Source organism: Canis lupus, chromosome 34 (assembly GCF_048164855.1).
Source record: "Canis lupus baileyi chromosome 34, mCanLup2.hap1, whole genome shotgun sequence".
NCBI classification, from domain to species: Eukaryota; Metazoa; Chordata; class Mammalia; order Carnivora; family Canidae; genus Canis; species Canis lupus.
Window position 1 is genome coordinate 11,093,602 of NC_132871.1, and position 25,179 is coordinate 11,118,780.

General features: G+C 33.1%; 1 protein-coding gene across 6 annotated transcripts in view; it reads left to right on the forward strand.

The window, feature by feature from the left end:
• LNPK (lunapark, ER junction formation factor) overlaps positions 1–22,742 on the forward strand; it is a 77,945-nt gene extending 55,203 nt beyond the window's left edge. For 3 of the 6 annotated variants that reach the window (XM_072811066.1, XM_072811065.1, XM_072811070.1), the window contains 5 exons: positions 1,927–2,139; positions 11,161–11,266; positions 12,503–12,573; positions 13,383–13,553; positions 21,699–22,742. In XM_072811066.1, coding sequence (XP_072667167.1) covers positions 1,927–2,139; positions 11,161–11,266; positions 12,503–12,573; positions 13,383–13,553; positions 21,699–21,934 — 797 coding nt within the window. In that variant the 3' untranslated portion in view covers positions 21,935–22,742. Of the gene's footprint in view, positions 1–1,926; positions 2,140–11,160; positions 11,267–12,502; positions 12,574–13,382; positions 13,554–14,669; positions 15,065–15,093; positions 15,177–21,698 lie in introns of those variants that run through there. The other 3 variants (XM_072811068.1, XM_072811067.1, XM_072811069.1) reach the window with 3 other exon arrangements.
• The last annotated feature ends 2,437 nt before the right edge of the window (positions 22,743–25,179 follow it).

The following is a 25,179-nucleotide window of genomic DNA, read 5'->3' on the forward strand; positions in this document are numbered from 1 at the left end:
AAATGACCAATCTTAATATAATTACATTGATCTTAATACCTTTTGCAGCATTTTAAAAATTTAAATTCAATTAACCAGCATATAGTACATCATTAGTTTCAGATACAGTGTTCAATAATTCATCATTTGCATATAATACCCAGTGCTCATCACATCACGTGCTCCACACCCAATGTGGGGCTTCAACTCCCAATTCTGAGATTGAGTTGCATGCTTTACCAACTGAGCCAGCCAGGCACCCCTCAATACCTTTTGCAGCATTTCATGCCTTTCCCTGTGTGTAACCAACCACCTTTTGAGATGTTCCTTGTGAGTAAAAGATAAGTAACCAGCTAATTTGCAGGAGATATTAGGTTACAATTAGTCCAGGTAAAATCTGAAAATTTCTAAATAAACTGCATGGAAAATAGCAAGATACAAAGACAGTTCCAGTTATATAATGATGATCTGCTTTTAATTTATTATTTCAGTGGCCAGATTAGAGACAATTAAAAACCAGAGGAAAATTACTTGGTTTCAGTAATTACAGTTCACTAATGGGTCATTTGAAAATACTTTGTGTGAAAACAGTGTCATCTGAAATATTATGCATTTGATAAATGTGGGCTATCAATACAGATATCATTTAATCCTTATAACAATTCTGTGAATTAATATTATTATCCTAAATTTGCAGATAAAGAAAAGAGGTTTAGTGAAGTTAACCCATCTTAGGTCAAATAATGCTATAAGTTACAGCCAGGATTCTAAAGAAGTTTCTGCTAGATTGTAATGAACTGAAACCTGATGCTAGAGGTGTACTTTTAGTTCCAATGAACTCGTCATGAAAATCTTTTAGCTGTCATCCAAATTTAAAATATTTTGCTTCTGGAAGTATGCATTTTTACCAGTCATGCCAATTAAAATTTAATTTCTTGAGTTTCCGCCTACTGTTTGAGGATTTGTGATAATTTAAGGTGATACGTAGAATTAAAAAGCTATAAGCACTTCTTTTCTTGAGATCTTACCATCAACATTCAAGTAAGATATTGGTGGGAATGGGAAATGATAGCATTACATTTGTGTTATGGAGTTAGGAGATCATGAAACTTTCTGTAAAGGGCAAGATAGTAAATATAGTAAATGGCTCTGACAGCCATATGATCTCTTGCAAATGCTCAGCTTTTCTAAAGGAGCTATAGACAATATGTAAACAAAAGAGCATTGTGTTTTAAATAAAACTACAAAAAGGGGCAGGAGCCTGATTTGGCACATTTACCAGCCCCTGTTAGAGAAAATCTTGTAATTTCTGCAACTAAAAGATATGATTTATTTATGATGATAACTGTTTATACAGAGAGGAAGTTTTCCTTTATTGAATGTATTGGGGAAAAAAAAATTACCAAAGAGACAGTAATAGTATAAAGGAGATTAGGAGTAGTTCCTAATAGTAAAGAGTACTTTTTCAGCATTTCTATGACTACTTAGATTAAGTACTTCATAAATCATTTGATAATTCCAGAATATACTTATTCACTCATTATCTTGAAAAAACAAGTCTGCCATTTTCATCAGTTTTCACTAATTCTGATAAACTTACTTTCCTTTATCATAAATTAGGAAGAATTAATGTAAAAAGACAGGACACATAATTGGGTGATGATTTTATTTTATTTGTATTTATTTTGAAAAGTGATATCTGTAGATAGACTTAAATCAAGGATTTTGTGTAAATATATGCAGTTGGAAATATAGGGTCAGAAATGGAGTAAGTACCCTGTTATAGTCAGTTCTTAGTGTTACATTTTATGAATTTCTTATTACAACAAGTTTTGACCCTACAGATGCTTTCTGGTGCCACAAAACTTTATTAAATGTGAATCATTTTGTGGTATTGGCTAATATGGATATTAAATAAAAAATGCTCTTTTTAATTGTTATTCTCAGAGATTCGTCAGCGAACTGCAGTTCAGAGAAACCTTTCTCCAACACCAGCAAGCTCTAGCCAGGGCCCTCCTCCGCAAGTTCCAGTATCTCCTGGACCACCAAAGGACAGTTCAGCCCCTGGTGGACCCCCTGAAAGAACTGTTACTCCAGCCCTATCATCAAATGTGTTACCAAGACGTCTTGGATCCCCTGCTACTTCAGTGCCTGGAATGGGTAAACAGAGCACTTAATGTTATTTACAGTTTATATTGTTTTCTCTGGTTACCAATAAAACGGGCCATTTTCAGGCAGTATGGAAATGGCATTTCATTTGGAAATAGCAGAGCAGTTATCTGATTAAGCAGGAGTTCCATATTCAATTAGCCATAACTCTTTACAGCTGGCACCTTGTGATACTGAAACCTATTTCTTGAGCTCATTTAACTGTTATGGCTTCTTTGTTTAAATGGCAATAAAACTTTGTAGTAGTCCATAGTCAACAGTATAGCATATCTTTTTATATTCAGCTTTAGAATGGCTCCAGATTTATATAAAATGGGATAGAAGAGAACACTTTTGGAATATATTCATGCTTTTTGCTAAACTCTTCACATATATTTTTATTTATTTTATTTTTATTTTTTCCACATATATTTTTAAACATGACAACATATTCCAGGAAGACTATTTCTGCATTGTGGTGTATAATACTATTATTGTTAATATGGGCTGGTAGATTTTTTCTTTTATTAAGCCATTGAACCTTAGTATTTTCTGACAGGTACTTTAGCATCAAGTTCTATTAAATTAACATATTGCCTTTTCTATTTCATTTCTTTGGATTCTCTTTTTCAATGTGGTAGATCTCTAGGGGAAGACCCCGTTTGTGGAATATAATAGATTATATTACCCTGCAGCTTTCTTTTGGACTGTGGTGGAACACCTACAGTGAAGTCTACTGCTTCAGCAGATTACATTATTTTGTGTAAATTTCCATGTCAGATTCTTGAATATGATAATAAATTATTTATCTTATCTTAGGATATTTAATTCTAATTTAAATCACTTTGGTAATTCATGACTAATTACTAACATATAATTTATAATGATTTTGAGGCTAGTCAGTGGTCGATATCAGGTATTCAGGGCACTTATACAATAAAGGCAATCTAAATGTTATTATGACACTAGTTTTTTTCCCTCCTTTTCTTTCAAAAAAAAAAAAAGGGGAACATTAGATTTTAGGAAACTAGAAAACTGATAATTTATAAACAAATGAAAGCTGGCTACAAATGAAATGTATATAAATCATAACTTTAAAGGTAGTTATTGAAAAAATACTTCTAAAATTGACATAAAACGATATCATTTAAGGAAGCCATATAGTTTGTGAAGTTGAGAAAAATTAAATTGAGAATTATTTGTTTTATTTGATTGATTTGAGATACTTGTGATTTATAAGGTTCTTAGTTGTTTAATGAAAGAACTTTTTTGTGAGAATGCATGAATTATATACATTTGGGTATCTAAATTTTAAGAAAATAAAAGTTTAGCAACTTGTATAAAGTAATAAAAATTGTATTGCACCTATAAGAAATAGGGTTATAGAGGGAACAATAGCCTAAATTTCATGATTATGTAAATAAAACATATTTTGCTTAAGTTTTTAATTCACTTTCCATGTAGAAGACTATTTAAGTTGTGCATTGCCAAAAATATGAATGAGTTAAATGATTTCTTATAGAGAAGATTAATAATTCATTTTTTCATTATGCCATATTTGTGGAAGAGAATCAATTTAATGTGTATTACCACAGGGCTCCCATATGTTTGAAAATTAATAACCAGCAGGTACTTGATAATTTGCCAAGCTGTGTAAAAATGACCAGTATTCCTACAATGATTGCTCTTGATGTTTGTATTAATTGCTGTTACCTATAACAGCATAAATATGAAGATGTTTTATTTTAAAAGTTATTAGTATGTACAGCATTTAAGATATTTTTATGAAATCTGTTGTTTTATGTATCCAGATTCCTTTATGGACATACTCATTTTAAACATATAGAAGTAAAATATTCCAGCAAAAGTTAATTTGACCTAAATGCTTTCAAGATACTATTTGGCATACTTATTCAAGTTGAAAATTTGATACTGAGAGATGACATTTAATGTCTGTAATCAAATTTATGTTTTGATCATAAATGATCAAATATTGTTAATACAAGTAAGCCAATAACTTGTCTGATGAAATCTGATGAATGTTCTTGATTTGTTACACTAAGAACTTATTCTAGAACCTAATTTCATTTGTTAATTGCTACAATTTTGACATCATTTGCCCTTTTTCAGATAGTAACAACCTTTAGGTTTGTGACCATTTACAAAGCAAATCTCTTTATTAGCCTTTAAAATATTAATACAGTATTGCTACTCTAAAGCTATTCTTTAATACTTTATAGTTTTTGTCACAATCATTTTGAAAACCTTGTATCCTTATACTGCAAGGCTTATTTCAGCAAGGCCTCATTTTGTTGCAGTCTTCTATGAGGTCTCCATGTGAACCTTCATTGCTGTCTATCTTATGCTTATGTTCATCCTGCCTTGCTTTACAAAGGCAAACATCACTTATTTTATTCTCTCACTTTCTTTTCTTTTTTTTTTCTCACTTTCTTTTCAATGCTGCCTTCTGTGTTGTCTCTTCATTCAGAGTATATCCTACAAACAGTTCTCACAATTCATAACTTTTTATTTTTGTTATTAATGTTTTTATATAATGTAAGTCATTAATTAAAACTAGATTATTCTTCCACTCTCCATTTGTTTCTTCTGATACTGCTGTGTTTATATAATAAACACAGTTTTTTATATAATATTATATAAAACAGTGTTTTATATAATAAAACACAGTATATCTGTTTAGATCTTCAGTTTTTCTCAGCAACATTTTGTAGTGTGCAGCATACAGGTTTTGCACTTTTTTTTGGATAAACGTATATGTATTATTTCCAATTTTTGAGTCTAAACGGCTCAAAATGGCTTTGTTTTACTACCTACAGTTCATTGCTAATATACATAGAAATGCAGTTGATTTTTGTATATTGGCCTTCTATGATCTTGCTACACTTATTAGTTTTATTAGTTTTTTTTTTTTTAAAGATTTTATTTATTTATTCGGGAGAGACACAGAGGGAGAGGCAGAGGGAGAAGCAGGGTCCCCTCAGGGAGCCCAATGTGGGACTTGATCCTATGACCCCAGGATCACTACCTGAGCCAAAGGCAGATGTTTACCCACTGAGCCACCCAGGTGCCCCCTAGTTTTATGAGTTTTTTTTAATAGATTCGATAGTATTTTCCATAGGGTATCAACATTGTGAATAAAGATAATTCTCCTTTTCTAATCTGGGTTCCTTTTATTTCTTATTCTTGCTTATTATACAAGCTAGAACCTTTGGTACAATGTTGAATAGAAGTGGCAAAAGCAGGGGAGCCTGGCTAGCTCAGTTGGTGGAGCATGCAACTCTTGATTTTGGGGTTGTAAATTCAAGCCACACATTGGGTGTAGAGATTATTTAAAAATAAAATCCTTGGGATGCCTGGGTGGCTCAGCAGTTGAGTGTCTCAGGGCGTGATCCCGGATCCAGGATCGAGTCCCACGTAGGGCTCCTTGCATGGAGCCTGCTTCCTACTCAGCCTGTGTCTCTCATGAATAAATAAATAAAATCCTTAAAAAAAAATCCTTAAAAGAAAAGAAGTGGCAAAAGCAGACATTCTTCCTTATTGCTGATCTTAGGAGGAAAACAGTTATCTTTTCACCATTCAGCGTGGTATTAGCTGTACAGTCTTTTTGTTGTTGGTGTTTTATTTTATATAGATAGCTTTTATCACATTGAGGGAGTACCCTTCAATTTCTAGTTAGCTGAAGATTTTTATCGATAATGGATGATGGGTTTTATTAGATGCTTTTTCTGCATCTATTGAGATGCTCATATGAGGTTTTAGTTTATTTTTTGTTTTAACATCTGTTAATGTAGTGAAATACATTGACAGATTTTTAAAATGTTAGACTACCTTGCTTTCCTGGGATAAATCTGACTTAGTTGTGATGTTTTATTTTTTATATATACAGTTGGGTTTGATTTGCTAAAAGTTTGTTAAAAATGTTTACATCAAAAAATATTGTTTGCATCAATGTTCCTTAGAGATGTTGGTCTATAATATTATTTTTTTCTTATAAAATCTTTGTCTGGTTTTGGTATCAAAGATATAGGAAGATATTCTCTCATCTTCAGTTTTATAGACAATTTTGTATAGAATTTATATTTCTTCCTTAAATATTTGGTAGAATTTACAGGGTGAAGCATTGAGGTCTGGTGTTTTCATTGTGGAAGGTGTTTGTTTTTTTTAACTAAAAATTTAGTTGAAGAAAATCTACACTTATCTCTCAGAAACATAGATATAAAAATTCTTAATACAATTTTAGCATATTGAATACTTATTTCTAGTTGAGTGATCTATGCTAATTTGGTAGTCTTTCAAAGTATTTGTCTATTTCATGTAACTTTTGAATTTATTGGCATAAAATTATTCATAATATGCTTTTATTATCCTTTTGTTATCTACAATTTAGATTTATGCCATTTCTCTCGTTCCTGATATTAGTATTTTGTATCTTCTCTTTTTTTCCTAATTAGTCTGCCTAGAGGTTTATCAGTTTTGATGTTCTCAAAAGAACCAGATTTTCTCTATTAGTTTTGTATTTTCTAGTTTATTAATTTATACTCTTTATTTACTTATTTTTAAGTTCTATCTTGGGTTTCACTTGCTCTTCCTTTTTAGTTTCTTAAGGTGGAAGCTGAATTCAGAAATTTAGATTTGCCCTCTTTTATAGATGTTTTAGTGTTACAAATTTTCCTCTACCCACTGCTTTGGCTGCATATCACAATTTTGATGTTTCTTTTTTCATTTTCATTCAATAAAAAATACTGTCTAACTTACATTTTGATTTTTTTGAACCTTCCTTTATTTAAATGTGTGTTAGTCTCCAAATATTTGGAGATTTTCTTGATGTCTTTCTGTTACTGATTTCTAATTTAATTTTGTTATGGTCAGAAAACATACTTTGTATTGTTTGAATCTTCATAAATATACTGAGGCTTTTATGTCTTACTATATCATCTGTCTTGGTAAATATTTTATATTCCACTTGAATATATATTCTGTTCCTGTTGGATAGAGTGACTATACATGTCAATTAGGACAAGTTGGTAGCACATAATGTTGTTTGAGTCTTCTATATATCATTACTGATTTCTGTGTTTATTCTATTAATTTTTGAGAGGAAGCTGTTGAAATCTCCAACTATTGTGTGTGCATGTATATAAATATGTATTTACCATTGTATTTATGTATATAAGTATAGTATACATATATATATACACACGCACACTATGTATTTGTCTATTTCTTTTTGTAGTTCTGTTAGTTTTTTTTGCTTTATGTGTTTTGAAGCTCTGTTATGATGCATATAATATGTCTAGGATTATTATGTTCTCTTGATTTATTGGTTCCTTTGTCATTATAAAATTATCCCTGATAATATTCTTTGCTCTGACGTCTACTCTGTTTGATATTAATACTGTTATTCCAGATTTCTTTTGATTAGTGTTAGCATATTTATGTATATATTGTTCCTATTATTTATTTATTTGTTTATTTATTTATTTATTATTTTTAAAGGATTTATTTATTTTAGAGAGACAGAGAGCAGGGAAAGGGGCAGAGGGAGAGGGAGAGAGAGAATCCCGGACAGACTCCACACTGAGAGTGGAGTGTGATGGAACTCAATCCACAACCCCGAGGTCATGATCTGAGCTGAAACCAAGAGTTAGGATGCCTAACTGACTGAGCCACCCAGGTGCCCCCCATCATTTATTTTTAACCTATTTGTGTCTTTGTTTTTAATTTTTTTTCTTTATAAGCAATATTATCTGGTCTTATTTTTTTATTCTGACATTCTGTGGCTCATAGTGAGTGAGGATGTTCAGGCTACATAAACAGGATTGGGATGTTTGGGTTTGAGTTTATTTTTTTTTATTTTTTATTTTTTTAATTTTTATTTATTTACTTATGATAGTCACAGAGAGAGAGAGAGGCAGAGACACAGGCAGAGGGAGAAGCAGGCTCCATGCATCGGGAGCCTGATATGGGATTCGATCCCGGGTCTCCAGGATCGCGCCCTGGGCCAAAGGCAGGCGCCAAACCGCTGCGCCACCCAGGGATCCCTGGGTTTGAGTTTAAATCTTCTATTGTGCCATTTTTTTTCTATTTGTCCCTCTCTTCTATTACTTTTCTCCCTGTTTTCTGTCTTCTTTCAAATTGAGTGTCTTTATCATTTTCTTTTTTCATTGCCTTACTAGCTATATTGCTTTTTCATGTTATTTTAATGGGTCTCTTGGGGTTTACAGTATGTATATTTAACTTAACATAGTTCAGCTTCAAGTGATATAATACCAGTTCACAAATAGTTTGAGAATCTAACAACAATATACTTAAATTTCTCCTGTTTTGGCCTTTGTGCTATTGTTGCCATGCAGTATAGTTCAATATATGTTATAAACTCTACAACAAGTGATAGATTTCCCTTTAAGCTGTCAGTTGTCTTTCAAGAAAGTTAAATGGTAATAATTTTGTTTACCCACATGGTAACCATTTCAGTTATTTCCTTTGTACTACCTCTTTCTGTCTGGTGTCATTTTTCTTCTGTCTTTTAACATTTTTATAGTGCAATTCTGCTAATAATGAATTCTTTCAGTTTTGTATGTCTGAAAAAGTCTTCATTTTGCTTTTATTTAAAAAAATAATAGTTTTTCTTTGAAAATATTGCTTCACTGTCTTTTGGTTTATTTTCTGATGAGAAATCTATCATTCTTATCTTTCTCTGTATATACTGTATCTTTTTTTTTAAGATTTTATTTATTTATTCATGAGGGAGAGGAAGCGCACGCGTGCGAGAGAGAGAGAGAGAGAGAGAGAGAGAGAGAGGGACAGAGACACAGCCAGAGGGAGAAGCAGGCTCCATGCAGGGAGCCTGATGTGGAACTTGATCCCGGCACTCCAGGATCACTCCCTGAGTGAAAGGCAGACACTCAACTGCTGAGCCACCCAGGCATCCCTAGTGTATCTTTTTCTGACTGGTTTGCCATTTTTTCTTTATCACTGGTTTTAAGCAATTTGATTGTCTGTGCCTGGTTGAAAATTATGTTTCTTGTGCTTAGGGTTTGTTGATATTTTTAGGTTTGAATGTTTATAGATTTCATCAAATTCAGAAAATTTTTGTGCATTATTTCTTCAAGTATTGTTTTCTTTTCTCCCTTCCTTCTTATGGACTCCAGTTATATGTATATTAGGCTGCTTGTAGTTGTTCCACAGCTTGCTGATAATTTGTTTATTTACAAAATTTTTAGATTCTTCTTTGTATTTCATTTTGTATGGTTTCTATTGCTTTATCTTCAAATTTACAACTCCCTCCCTCTGTAACGTCCAAACTACTATTCATCCCATCTGCAGATTTTTCATACTAAACATTGTAGTTTTCATTTGTAGAAGTTGAATCTGGTCTTTTAATTTTTTTCCATTTCTTGACTAAACACATTGAATTTTCCCTCTAGATTCTTAAGCATAGGGAATATAGTCATAATAAGTATTTTAATATATTTGTCTGCAAATTCTATAAACTCATTTTTAGGTCATTTTTGGTTCATTTTTCTCATTATGGGTTGTATTTTTCTCTTGTTTCCATGTCTAATAATTTTTTAATCTGATATCAGACATTAGAATTTTATCTTACTAAATGCTGGATGTTTTTATGTGCTTATACAAAAGTCCTCTGAATACTTAATCCAATAGCCTGTGACTTAGGAAGTTTTCCACTCTGGCTGGTGAGAGCATGCAATACTTTGGCTCCATGTGAACATTGTTACCTTTAATATTTGGGGGCAGTTTTTTTTCTCTATACTCAGATGGTTTCATGATATACATGGACAGTCAGTATTGTATTGAACAGTCTTGGAGATCCTTTGTAGAACTTTGGTGTTCTTGCTCTGTGCATTCTCTTCCTGTGAACCCAACTGCCTTGGTCTCCCAGAGTTCCAGCTTTTTCCTCCTCAAACTCAAGAATACTGATACATTTCAGCTGAATTTACCCTCCCTCAGCTGCTGGAAATTTTCTCCAGGCAACAAGCTTGGGCAATTGTAGGTCTCATCTTACTTGGTTTTGGTCTCTCAAGGATCTTTATCCTACATTGCCTGATACTTAATGTCTTTAAAACTATTTCATTATATATTTTGCATAGTATTTTAGTTGTTTTAGGTGGGAAGGTAAATCTGACTCCTGTTCTTTTTTTTAAAGATTTTATTTATTTATTCATGAGAGACACAGAGAGAGAGGCAGAGACATAGACATAGAGGGAGAAACAGGCTCTTTGCAGGGAGCCCAATGCAGGACTCAATCCCGGACCCGGGATCATGTCCTTAGCTAAAGGCAAATGCTCAACTGCTGAGCCATCCCAATGTCCCAGTCTGACCCCTGTTCTTATACAAAGGTCCTCTGAATACTTAATCCAATCCAAATGGAGGTCTCCTAATTTGTTATTACATAAATTTTAATATGTATTTTATTATTAAATTATTAAACATTAAGTTATTATATATTATATTTTTCCTTTAAAATATTTTATTTTATATTTTATTTATATTTTATTACCTTTGTAATCCTACAAAAATCTATTTAGTTATATCTATTCATACACACATATATGTTTTTAAATTTTTAATTTATCTTTAAATTATTTTTTAAATTTAAGTTTTAGTTAATATACAGTGCAATATTGGTTTTAGGAGTAGAATTCAGTGATTCATCACTTACATTCAGCACCCAGTGCTCTTCACAAGTGCCCTCTTTAATAAGAGTCTGGGCACTTAAAAAATTAGCTTGTGCAGAGACCAATATAGCTTGATTTCTAAATAGATTATATTGATGGTTTTGATATAGAACATAATTTAACATTTTTTTGGTGTAGTATTTTTACTGAAAACTTGAGTGCTCTGAAGAGATGTATAAGAATCACTATTATTTTTATTCTCTTAAAATCTCTTAAAAGTTCTGACAAACATGGGTAGTACTTGGTAACTAAATTAAAATGTTAGTATATTTTATACATATAGGTTTTTTTTATGCATTTATTTGTTTACTAGGTCTTCATCCTCCAGGTCCACCTTTAGCAAGACCCATTCTCCCCCGAGAACGAGGTGCTCTGGATAGAATTGTTGAATATTTAGTTGGTGATGGTCCACAGAACAGGTAATATTTATTAAGGTGGTAGGTAAATGAAAATGAGGAAAAAGTTTATTGATCAGGGTGTGTGTGTGTGTGTGTGTATGCACGGGATGTTCTACAATCTTGTTGCTCCTGTTTCCTGATTTTAGAACATAATAGAATATTTTATAGCCTTGCAGAGTAAATATTCAGTTGTTTTTCAGTAAGGGTTTGGATAAAATCTGGATAAAATACAGAAAAACATATAGAGAAAATAACATTGTCTAAGATTATTTTTAGGGACATTGCATCATTTCATTGAAACTTTTGAAGAGCAAACAAATAGTGAAAAAATGGTAGGTTGTAAGAAATGGAGTTTTATAGATGTCAGTGCTGGAATTGATTTTAACAACAATGAGGACAACTTTTTTTTTTAACAATGAGGACAATTTACATATGACACTTTTAGTTTTCAAAATACTTATTCAGTTATTATATCATTTGATTTTTATGATAATCCTAGGAAGATAAACATGATGTGAGCAAAGTAACTGCCGTAGTGTAAACTTTAAAAAAATACTTAGGAAAAAAAAAATACTTGGGATAGTAGAGTAGATATTTGACAAGATTATGATTAATATTATCATTTTAATAAAAAGACTGAATTTGATGTTAATATAATAAATTGTATATTATTCAAAACAGACAAGTTATTATTTGATAGGGCCAAGTGTTTGTTAAGTACATACACAGAGAACAGAGAGAGTATATATTTATATATATATATAAATAGGAAATGAGGAAGATGTAGAACTAGGATAGATTTAGGAATCATCATGTATGAAATTAATCTTTGGATTTGACTAAACAAATTCATTTCTTTGTTACAGATTTCTCAGAGGTTTTAATAACATTCATTGTGAATCTCTAAGAGTTTCTAATTTTTCCTATCTTATCTGGCCACAGATTTGGGGTCTGTCATCTTCAGACATACATGTTAGGAAATACTGAAATTTAAGTGTTCTGTTATTGAATATATTTCTGTTAATTTGCTAAGGATATATTCATTTGACTGTTGCTTTGTTTTTTATTTGGTGTATAAATTATATTTTAAAAGGGTTGAAATTTTGGCTGTTGTTTAAAGAGTATTGTTTATTAAGTAACATTTAATTTGTTTTGACGTATTTCGTTATGTTAAATATAAGTTAGCTGTGATGGCTAAAGTAGCCTTTCCAGGGTTTGCATTTGTAACTGATATATTCATTTTTTCTTTTGGTATAGATATGCCCTTATATGTCAGCAGTGTTTTTCTCATAATGGCATGGCTTTGAAAGAAGAATTTGAATACATTGGTAAGAATTATTGAGCAGTTAGATTTAAATATTTTACTCTTAAATATTTCATTCTATGCCAACTTCTAGGTAAATGTCACTTTGTTTTAGGTACTATCCCTGTATGTATTTTTCAGACATGTTCTTATTTTACAACACAGAGCAAGCAGGAAAAACAATACAGATGTTTTCCTTATACAGTGTACAACTTCTAGGTCAGTTTTCTTAAACTTCCCTGTGTATCTGAATCACCTGAAAAGCTTTTTAAAAATTATGCCCAGGATCCACCTATGAAGAGTCTGTTTTAATTGATCTGGGGTGGGGAGGCAGGTTTTTTTTTGTTTTTGTTTTTGTTTTTTTTAGAGCACCTCAGGTGATTCTCATGTGCAGCTACTATTTAAAAAATATTGTACTAAATTAATTATGCTTCGCAGATATGACATACTACATTTTCTTGGGCAAGTGAGCAAGGTTCTGGACTTGAAAACACTTAAGGATTCTAGTGACTAGAAATGTAATTTCTGTAAAACATTTTAGGTTATTATAGATTGTTTTGCTATTAGATAATCTGCCATGTAACTTATGATCTTTACTGTTTTAAAATTAATATTTCAATTCTAATAATAATTAGAAAGTGTGCTTGAAAATTAGCTTTTGTTAGAGCACCTGCAATATTATTAAAACCAGAAGTACTTTCACAAGGGATAAATAATTTCTGAAGGGTTCTTTAACTACTTTGCAAAAGTAGTCAATTACTATCTGATTAGTCCATGAAAGTTTTTTTTTGGTCTGTGGTTTTATTTTATTATTATTTTTTTAATTCTCTGCAGCTTTTCGATGTGCCTACTGTTTTTTCTTGAATCCTGCAAGAAAAACTAGACCTCAGGCTCCAAGGCTTCCAGAGTTTAGTTTTGAGAAGAGACAGGCAGTGGAAAGCTCAAGTTCACTTGGTCCCTTGCCCTCAGGAAGTGTGATTTCATCAGAGAACCAGATCACTGAAGGTATGAATATGTTAATTAAAAATTTTTATCTCTTAATGATATTTGCTATTTAACAATAAAAGCATAATGCTTTTAGATAAGAATGGATTAATTTATGAGATTTTGCAGCATGCATGTATCAGCTATTGCTCTGATACTCTAGCCTCCTGTGTGATGGGTCTGGTGTGTTTCAGTTTTAAAATACAGGTTATACTGTGTTAAGCAGCATCTAGCAACAGCTAGTTAAGCATTTGTTTATGGGTTGACATCTACGTGTAACTGTGGGAGATTTGACTCGTAATTTTTTCGTGGAATCATTTTTGCAATTTATTTAAGTGAAGCAGATTATAAGAATTATTCAACTACTTTAAAAGGGTTAAGTTCTGATAAGATTTGTAACTAACATTGATAAAATAGCTTTATGCCTACCACTGGAATTGGTAAGGTTACCAAGCAGGAAACTTTGGAATTGGAAAGTCATCCTTGCATTCTTTGGGTACTATGTTGATAGGACTGATATTCCCTTGCAACAATTTTTGGGGTCTTCAAGATTAATATTGCTAATGGATACCTTTGATGTAAGACAGCCTTATTTTAGGGAAACAAAATTTATCAGAATTTATTGGTTTTTAGAACTCATCTTGTAATTGTTTTAGGACTTCTTGAGGAAGTTTCATGAAAAAATGGAAAAGATGAGATGCAAGATCTGACTATTGCCAACTATTTCTTGTTAATATTAGGTGGGGAGCTGTTTGTTAAGCAGCTCTGAATCATGAAGATGCTAAAAGTATGGCACAGGCCATGATATTTTGGTGCTATGTCTGATATAGAAAAAAAAATCCATATTAGAAGTTTAGTTCACATAGTTTATTTAGCAGTCAGTATTCATTCTTTTAATTTCTAGGAATTCTCATTTACATATATTTGATTTCTTCTTTATATAACCACTGAGTAGTGAAAAAAACGGCTTTAACTAATAATAATATGAGACAGTGAATTTTCAGATGTGAGAAGTTTAGTATGAAAATTTGAGTACCTTTTTTGTTTTTTTAAACTTAGAATGAATGTAAAATATATGTATTGATTTGGGCTTGGCTTTTGGCTTACTAACATGTATTAAAATGAATTTGAACACAGATAGTCATGACAAGAAGCCTGTATACTATCAACATGGAATCAGTACCTTCACCTACTCCACTCCACGTCTGCAGCATCAACTCCAAACATAATCAGTTTTTTCTTTTGCTTAATTCATGCTCTGAGCTGCATGCTGTCACATGCAAATCAGCTGCCTTGCTATTGTAGCCTCTTGGAACTGAAAACTAAAGAATTTCATACTGAAGATGCCTAAGAAAAATTGAAGTCCTTTCCATGAGTAACCTTGCTTATGAAAGCTAAAGTGAATATTTGAAAGCTAATAGTTGAGACAAAAAGGAAACAAAACAGCCAGCAAAATAAAAATCTTGATAATGAGTTCCATGCTTTAATATCTTCTGCTAAGGTTGAGATGGATAGTTAGCAAACAACACCCAGCTATACCTTTCCTTCTCATCAAATCTAGGAGGAGCAATACCTCAGATGTCTCATTTTCTATCTGAAATCTCCAGAACGAAGTCTAACTGGCTCAAACTCAGCCCTAATAAGGTAATGTTAATAGGTGAAGACAAAACCTGAGGCAAGGTCTAACACCTCTGTAGGGCTAGAAACTGAAACAACAATTCCATTTGGTTAAGATAGTCTTGGGTTTAGTAACCTTTTCATACTTCTCCTTGGATTCACCAAAATGGCTATGAGAACCTTATTTCTTTGGCTTTCCAGAAGATTGAAACTTTTCTCCAAGACTACTATCTCACCACTATGATATACAGTTACCATTTCCAATTGACTAGGAAGTGTTCAGGTGAAAGATGAAGCTGCATTTGTTTTAAACCCTGGTGGCATACCTTTAATGATTATATTGAACTATTCAGTAACACCATATTGTCACAATCATCTCTCTGTGCTGACAGCCATTGTATGTGAGGGCTTAGATTTCTGATTTCTATGTTCTTAATGTAAAAACTTGAGGTCTTAAAAAAAAATCTTTCCTGCTTTAATTTTCATATTATTTAAAGTAGTGAAATAGCTCCTTGATAGTAGCAGAAATTGCAGAGATTAGGTATTGAATTCACAGAGGGAACCAAAAGGTAATTTTCTTCCATCTGAATTTTCCTTTCAAGAAATATTCTGTAACTATTTATATGAATAATCTTGAGTCATTAGAAGCAACTATTTTTTTTTTTTTCAATCTGTGATGCAAGACTTCGAAATTGAGTTTTGTCTTGGTTCTGCTACTGGAAGATTTTGCTTTTAGGATGAGACACAAGGCTTTTGAAAACTTTTTGGATCAATCTTTAGAACAACATATGAAACCTTGGAAAGTTTTCATCAAAGAAGGAGACCTAGAAGGACTTTCTCTCATTAATTACTCATTTGGATTCCTAGACTTTTCTTCTAAAACTGTGTATCCAGGTGCTTTGGCAATGCTGTATTAAAGAAACATAAGAAATTAGGACTATGGATTATCTTTCTATCTAAGAGCATATTAGACATGGTGTGCCAAAGTAATCAACTACTTTTAGGTTGCTCAGTTTCTTTTATGGCTAAATGAGTAGTGAATCTCTTCTAGGCCACATTAAAGTAGTTTATCAGTTTTGCTTTTTTAAAATGTGCTTTTCAAAATACTTGATGTGTAGCTTTTTTGTTGTTGTTGTTAACTATGATCAATATATAGAATAGGCGGTTTGTAGATTGTTAGTGTACCAGCAGAGTGATTTTAGGCTAGCATGTTTGAAAAATGTTGATATTGTTTTATTTATGTATGTATGTATTTATTTATGTTAATATTGTTTTAATTTGTCTAGATCTTATGTAATTATTTTAATAAAATATAGTTTTTGTTCAACTGGCAATAACTTGCTAATAATAAAACATGGCTTTTAATCAATACCAAAAAAAGCATAAGTAACATTTAAATAAGGTGAAATTTATTGGTAATCTGATTTCTTTTTTTTCTTTCTTTTAAGCAATATACTGTTACTGTAAGGTCATGTTGAACTAGAGAAAATTCTGTTTTTACTGTTGTTTGTTATGCTCTAGGAAATTGAACTATATGATAATGTAAATTTTGTTGAATCATGTATTTACCACATCCAAAAAGCTTGTACCTTTATTGATATTTAATTCCATACAGCTTCCTCAGGATGTAAACTTACCGATAGTATCTTTTTGCATGTTTGTTGTAGACCTAGAGATCTTTTGGCCTTTTGATTCTCTTTTCTTTTCTTTTTTTTTTTTTTTTAAAGATTTATTTATTTATGATAGACCTAGAGAGAGAGAGGGGCAGAGACACAGGAGGAGGGAGAAGCAGGCTCCATGCAGGAAGCCTGATGTGGGGCTCGATCCCGGAACTCCAGGATCGCGCCCTAGGCCAAAGGCAGGCGCTAAACCGCTGAGCCACCCAGGGATCCCCTTGATTCTCTTTTCTAAAACAATTTCTCCTAATGTTTTACATTTTGCCTAATAATGACATTTCTTACTCATCTAATGGATTTGTTCACCAGTGGTAGATAACAGTATTAGTATTACACAGTATTCTGTGTGTTCAGTATGAGTGATTTTTCTCATAGGTGGTTTTTATTTAATTGAATTTTAGTCATTGAGTCACTGGGTTAAGTTTTGAGATGAAATTCCTGTCTTTGTTCCTTAATATAAGTTGGCCATTTTCCTTAAGGCAAAAAGTCTTGTAAAAACTGCTTTAAGATCTGTGAATTCAAAGACAAACTGTCCATTTTAATAAAATAAATTCTCGGGATCCCTGGGTGGCGCAGCAGTTTGGCGCCTGCCTTTGGCCCAGGGCACGGTCCTGGAGACCCGGGATCGAATCCCACGTCGGGCTCCCGGTGCATGGAGCCTGCTTCTCCCTCTGCCTTTGTCTCTGCCTCTCTCTGTCTCTCTCACTGTGTGCCTATCATAAATAAAATTAAAAAAAAAATAAAATAAATTCTCCTTTGGGTAAGTTTTTAAGTCTACACATACAGTGGCTACTGATGTGTTAACAAGGCAAAAGTTTGGTGCATTAGCAGGACAAATTTTTGTAATTGTTATTATAAAAAGAAATAAAAAACAAGAATCTAAATGAATTCGCCAAAATATGAAGGATTTTCAAAGGTATAAACTAGATAGAATTATGTTTTGTTTTCTTTTTTCCTGTGGAAATTATAGATTTCTAGAGGAAATATATGAATTTGTTTTGCAAGACTATTATTTAATTTTCTTAGAAAATTATTCTTTCAAGAGCTAGAATAAAACCCAAAAGGTAATGTGACGTTTTAACATGTTTTTGCATGTGTGTGGTTTATAGATAAGACAGTGGTATTTGTTACACAGTTATACTCAGTTTTATGAGTTTGGGTTGTCTGGCTGAGTTAAGGCTTTGCCCAAACAACTGGAAACCAATTATTACAATTGGGTAGAAAAAGCTTTTTCTCTCAAGAACATTAGGGAGAGGGGGCAGGGGGCAGGAGTGGGGAAAGGAAAATTCTGTAGGTCATTTTTGTTTTATCACATTATGATATATTGTTTTCTTAGCATTGTGGATGCCAATGTTGATTTTGAAAATTATCTTACGGATGGTATTGATCATTCAGGTAACTTTATTTTAACTTTAGTCTTAAACTGGTGTTGCACAGGGGAGAAAAGGCCTGTTTAATGAGTGTGAACACAAGGGTTGGTTTCTTTTTTAGTATTTATGCCCAAATATTGACATCTTCTATAATGTATTTTTATATTATCAAGCTATTTTTATATTTTTTGTATATTTTTTAATTGGAGTTCAATTTGCCAACATATAGCATAACACCCAGTGCTCATCCTGCCAAGTGCCCCCCTCAATGCCTGTCACCCAGTCACCCCATACCCCCACCCACCTCCCTTTCCACTACCCCTTGTTCGTTTCCCAGAGTTAGGAGTCTCTCATGTCCTGTTACCCTCACTGATATTTCCCACTTATTTTCTCTCCTTTCCCCTTTATTCCCTTTCACTATTTTTTATATTCCTCAAATGAATGAGACCATATAATGTTTGTCCTTCTCTGATTGACACTTCACTCAGCATAATACCCTCCAGTTCCATCCACATCGAAGCAACTGGTGGTATTTGTCATCTCTAATGGTTGAGTAATATTCCATTGTATACATAGACCACATCTTTATCCATTCATCTGTCGATGGACACCGAGGCTCCTTCCACAGTTTGGCTATTGTGGACATTGCTGCTATAAACATTCCACCAAGCTATTCTAAACTGCAACTTCACAGAAAAAAATAGCTATTTTTATTAAAATAGGCAAATGATATTCTCCCATAGAAGTAAAGTAAATACTTCTGGAATATATTTAATAATCTTATTATAAAGTTTTGTGGTTTACTTCTTAAACATGTAATTCTGTTATTTTTGCATACCTAATCCACTTAAATCTTGTTTGGATGACTTTTCACAAAATGGCATTTGGCATCCAAAAATCAATTCTCTGTGTCGTTTAGACTGATGTCTGCATTATAGGCATTATGACACCTAGCAGTTTTTCTGTAGTATTACTGCTCTTAAAATTACTTTTCCACAAATTAACCTGGGGGAAGAAAAGTAGTCATCAATAGGCTTTTTGATTATTTTCAAGCCCTACCCATCATTTCACCAGTTTTTAAGGCTTTGAAATACAGTAAAGTATTGACAAGCAAGCTTTGTGTATGATGTCATTTTCTAATTGTGATAACCCATGGTGCTTCTTAGAGTTCATCTTTATGCATTTAAGAGTTAAAGTATTGTAGTACTTCTTTTTGTGTTATCTGCTTCAAGACCCCAGAGTTTAATTAAATTGGATTTGACCAATGATGTGTCTCTTTCTGAAAATAGTTACATCACAAAGCTTAAATGTGATAAACTATGAACTTGAGTACTTCTCCCATTTAAGTTCAGTACTAAAGTGATTGGTCATACAGAATATGACAAATTATCTGAGCCTATATTCACTTAAATATGTTTATTGGTGAGTTGAGTCCTAAACCCTGAGCTCTTTGTCTTTTCATTTCGTGTGGCTTTATTGATTTGTTCAGAAGGCTTTCTAAAATAAAACAAATTATAAAGTTCTTGGCAAGTAGGTGTTGCTCAATGGCCAGAGAGTTGTGGAAAACCGTGACTCTGGGAGGGTAGAATTACAAATGGTTGGCAACTCCTGAAACTTTCCACTGAAGCACTTGTTTGCCCTTGTGGCAGAAATGATCTGTACATGTCCAGAGAGTTTCATTTGCACTTTCTGCTCTTCATTTGTGTACTGGATCGTTCAGATAACAAAACTCACCTACTGTCTTTCTAGCTTGATTTTTGTAGATTCCAAGTGGTACTACAATGCCATTTTCAGTTCCTTTTAAGATAAAAATAGCATTTTTGTGGCACAAATGGGATTTGTGAACAATTCCTCACTATGTTTTGTGATTGTATGAATTTTCATATATTAAGACCTCATTAAATTGGATGTCCCTAACTGGAATTTTAGACTTGCATTCTATGTGTGAAAGAAGGAAAGAGGTTTTAATTGATTCTGTAAACTAGAGTCCAGGATATCTATTTAAAGAAATAATTACTTTTAAATATTTTAAAGTCTTGGTATGAGTGTGTGAGATATAGATAATTTGTATTTATTAAAACTGATTATGGTAAAACCATGAATTTGTAAGACCTCCATTTCCATTGTGCATATAGCACATAATTTCTTTGCAAAACTATTAATTCATTTTATTTATTTAGCAAGACTCTGACATGTACTGTAAAGGAGCTAAACTTGAACTTTTTACTAATGTAGATTGGCTTTTCCTTCAGATTTTTTGAGTTAATAACACTTGTAGTATATCATAAGGGATCTTTTACGAGATTAGTAAAATTTGCTTATTTGTTGGGCCAATGTGGTTTAGCCATATTTCTCCTAACAAGAATATTTGTTACTATTTATTACAAAAACAAAAGCTAGATTTTTATTTTTGACTTGAAAATTAGGAGGCCCGGGATCCCTGGGTGGCGCAGCGGTTTGGCGCCTGCCTTTGGCCCGGGGCGCGATCCTGGAGACTCGGGATCGAATCCCATATCGGGCTCCCGGTGCATGGAGCCGGCTTCTCCCTCTGCCTGTGTCTCTGCCTCTCTCTCTCTCTCTCTGACTATCATAAATAAATAAATATAAAAAAAAAAAAAAGAAAATTAGGAGGCCCAAAGCTTTCTGCTTCTGACAATCTCTCTCTCATTTCATTGTTTAAACTTTAAAAAATTAAAGAGACTTTACTGAACAAAATTATTATTATTATTATTATTAAGGGATTTTAATTTAATGAAACTCAAGAGAACTTAAAGGGAATACATTTTTAGATAGGAACCAAGACCCTCACTTAGCTTCCTCTATGGAGAGAGGGGCAAAAGACTCTTAACTTTCGCTTCCTTGTGTTCTAGGTATATAGGATATTCTGACCCAGTAGTTTAAATCCTGAGAACTTGTTTTGTAGAGGGATGGGGGGAGACTTGTCATGCCTTTGGAAAAGGTGGATCCAGACCATCTTAGTGTTTCAATAATAGAAAGGTAAATCAATGTGGGAAATAGCACTACACATACACACACACATGCACACACACACACATTTATTGCTTACAGAGTTGCCTGTGTGCAAGGGAGACAATTCCTTCAGGAAATGTAATCTGGGGGGTCAGTACATTGGCTTTATTTGCTGGGCTGTTGTCTTACAGCACATCAATCTGTTGGGACTTCATCTGATATATTTGGCATTTAACTTTCAAATGCATCTTTAGGAAGGCTCTTAAATACTGTGAAAATTCCCTAATTTCAGGAAAACTTTGGATAAAAGTATGTTTATGGGTTGGTTTTCCCCAAATTATTTTTTCCCCTTCATTCATACCAATTCCTATATGTAATAGGGCATTACGTATATATTTTAAAAGATTTTAAGGATAATGTTGGCCAGTTCTCTTGTTTCTTTGTCCGTGTATGTGTGTACTTACCTTTTGTTTATCTATCTAGCAGTTTTAATGTTTGAATATACCTAAAGTCTTGACCCTTTATCTTTTCAGAATCTGTAGAAGAACAAGATGTTCTTGATAACAGTACAGAGCAGACAGACGAGAAAATATCAGACACAGAGCAGACAAACCAAGGGACTGAAAAAGTATCTGGCACAGAGGAACCAGAGGAGAAGCAAGAGGCTGAGAATGAGGACACCTCAATGAATGAAGCCAAATCAGTAGTCCCCAGAGCCGATCCTATTCCTAATCCTGAACTCAGTGGAGAGTCTCTGATGGCCATGTAGTAAATGCTTTCACGTGCCTTCAACTGGATATTTGTAGTCTTGATGATGTCAGTCATTGCTTTCTAGGTGGTGCTTTCTTTCTTTCTTTCTTTTTTTTTTTTCCTTTCTCTCTCCCTCTAAGGATGTGTTTGATATCATTTGAATTCAAATTGCTTGACTATTTCAATATATCAGAGTTGTAGCTCCTGGGTGTTAAATTAAAGGCGAGTGATATCAGTAAAGTAAGATCCTTTGGAAATTATAAAGACCCACACTATTTAGCCCGCTTTTAGATGTTTTCTTCCATTCTAAAAGTAAACAAAGTAGCATTCTCATTTTCTCTATGTGTGACCTGTAAATAATACCATTTTGACATAGGAAGAACTTTGGTTATGAATAAGTTCTAATGGTGTTCATTTTAAGGAATGAAACAATTAAGATTTTTAATAATTATTCGTTAAAAATGGGTAGAATTTTAATTCTTGAGATATTTGTGTGTGTGGGATGTCTATTTAGGCATTTCCATTAAGTGGTAGGAAAGTTCTAACTGTAACTATATAGGCATTGGTACAAATTCTCAGTAAGAATGCAACTGAACAGTCAAGTGCAGTGTTTCTTTTTTGATGTTTCTTATTTTGCAGCTGGGCCAAAGGCACTTGATGTATATAACTAGCTTATGTTTACATATTAACATATAGGAAATATCTCTGCACTTGACTGTACTTGAATTCTGAGCATTATTTATACTTGTAAAATAATGGTGATATATAAGTGAATTTTGTGCTCTTGTGTGTATTTTGTTAAGGAAAATAAAGATGATCTGGCAGCAGTTTCTTTTTGTTAAAAATCTAGACTTCTTCAGACAGTGTCTTGGTGGATGATGTGGCTACCTGAAAAATCTTAGGAAGAGCGCACGAAACAATTAATCTATAGACTCCTGAGAGCAAATTATGATGCTTCTGTTCAGACATTGCTTTTCAAATTCAGAGAAATAGTGACATTTAGAGGTTCTAATCAGAGATTAGAGTTTCCTGATCCAGGAAAACCTGAAACCATTTGTAATTTTTAATTTTGGGAGACAAATAGGTATTGTGAGAATAGATAGTTACTAGTAGTTCATTGGATTTAATAGATGTTTTAAGGATTGGGAAAAATTTTCATCCAGAATGATAATTCTTGGACCTTAAATACAGCGTGGTTATCCTTTTCATCTTCCTTTTATCATTCTTCTCCATTATTAAAAAAATTGAAATCAAAGGGAGACATATATAGGAATGGTGTATATGGCAAATATTTCTAAGTTGTACATAGTTTATTAAAAATTTGATAAAATAACATTTGTTATTTAAAAATTCATCTTTATGATCTAATATCTTATATCTGATAGGTATTTTAATGAATCTAATCTGTTAATAGTCTGAGGCATTATGGTATAGGGACCAGAGTTTTTGAGATCACAAAACTGGGTTTAAATTCTAGCTCTGCAGTCTTGGGCAAGTCACCCAACCTCTCTGAGACTGTTTTTTTTAACTGTAAAATGGGAAATATAATACCTACTCTTTGGGGTATAGGGATGATTAAAAATTATTTACATAATTTTTATGCCTAGCTCACTGCCTGATAATAATTAAGTAAATAGCAACATTTTATATTATAGATATCCTTGTGAAATATGGAAGGGCTGTAATTCTTCCTCTTGCAAATAAGGAAATTAAAAAATAATATGAACATACAATTCAGCTGCTCAGAATCAAGCCAGAGTTTTCTGCATCAACTTTTCTCTATCAAATGCATGTATATAAATAAATACATAGATTAAAGAAATAGGAACCTGAAACTATGGAATATAATCTTTTATGGGGAGGGTGAATCTCAGGTTTTATACATTATTGACCCATAAACATTTTAGTAGCATCATGCTGAAGTCTTCTTGTTTTTTGTTTTTGTTTGTTTGTTTATTTATTTATTTATGGTATGAGTGGAAGGGCAGAGGAAGAGAGAGGAAATCTCAAGCAGATTCCCTGTTGAGCATGGAGCCTGACACGGTCTCATTCTCACCCTCCTGAGATGATTCCCTGTTGAGCATGGAGCCTGACACGGGACTCATTCTCACCCTCCTGAGATGACCTGAGTCAAAATCAGTAGTCAGGCGCTTAACCAACTGAGCCACTCAGGTGCCCCGAGTCTTCTTGTTTTGAAACATTCAAATTCTGATGTACATTGCTTGAAAATGAAGAGTACTTCAGAGAAATATAATTGCATGATAGAATCAAATATTATGAGAAATATCTTTGAAAGAAATATGGAAGAAGATTAAAAGGGGATTAGTAAAATGAATGCAACAAGTGACGTGCTGTAATTGTATAGTACCCTTTAAAATAGAAAAGGTTATTCTGATACTGTAGTAAATAGTTAATGGTTTTAAGGAGTGGTGAAATGTTCTATTTCTGATTATTAAGACTAGTGTAAATGAGGAAAAACAAACTACTAAGTGCTATTGGCTAAAGTGACCTTTACTTTCCTACTTAGAAATGCTCAACAGATATTTTCTAAACTCTTCTGTGACCTCAGCATGATCTATAAACATGGTCTGGCTTCGACCTCTTCATCCCTCCTCCACCATAATGCTGTAGCCTCCAGGCCTCTTCCAGTTCTGTGACTACACTAAACCCATTCCTACATTAAGTCCCATCTGAAATATTCTCTTCTCAGAGAGATAGGCTCCTAAGTTCCCTATCTAAAGCTGGCCTCTATTACTCTCTCTCTGTCACGTCACTTTACTAATGGTCCTTACCGCAGTTTAAGTATTTTATTTGTTTACAAGCTGTCTATCTTTACGACATAAAATCTGTGTGTGCAAGGCTCTTTTTTGTCTTTTTTTTTAAAGATTTTATTTATTTATTTATTTATTCATGAGAGACACAGAGAGAGGCAGAGACACAGGCAGAGGGAGAAGCAGGCTCCATGCAGAGAGCCTGACGTGGGGCTCGATCCCGGGTCTCCAGGATCACGCCCTGGGCTGAAGGCCGCACTAAACCGCTGAGCCACCTGGGCTGCCCTCTTTTTTGTCTTATTTACCTGTATCTGCGGGTCTAGCACGCTGCTTGACCCGTTTATTATGTAAATGAATAATATAGTTGCTAAATCCAGTGAAAACTCTCAGTACTTATTTCACTGCTTTTCAGTATTGACATTGTTGAACACTCCTTTGGTTTGAAACACTTTTCTTTTTTCTTTTGACTTTTGAGCTTTCACACTCTAGTGCC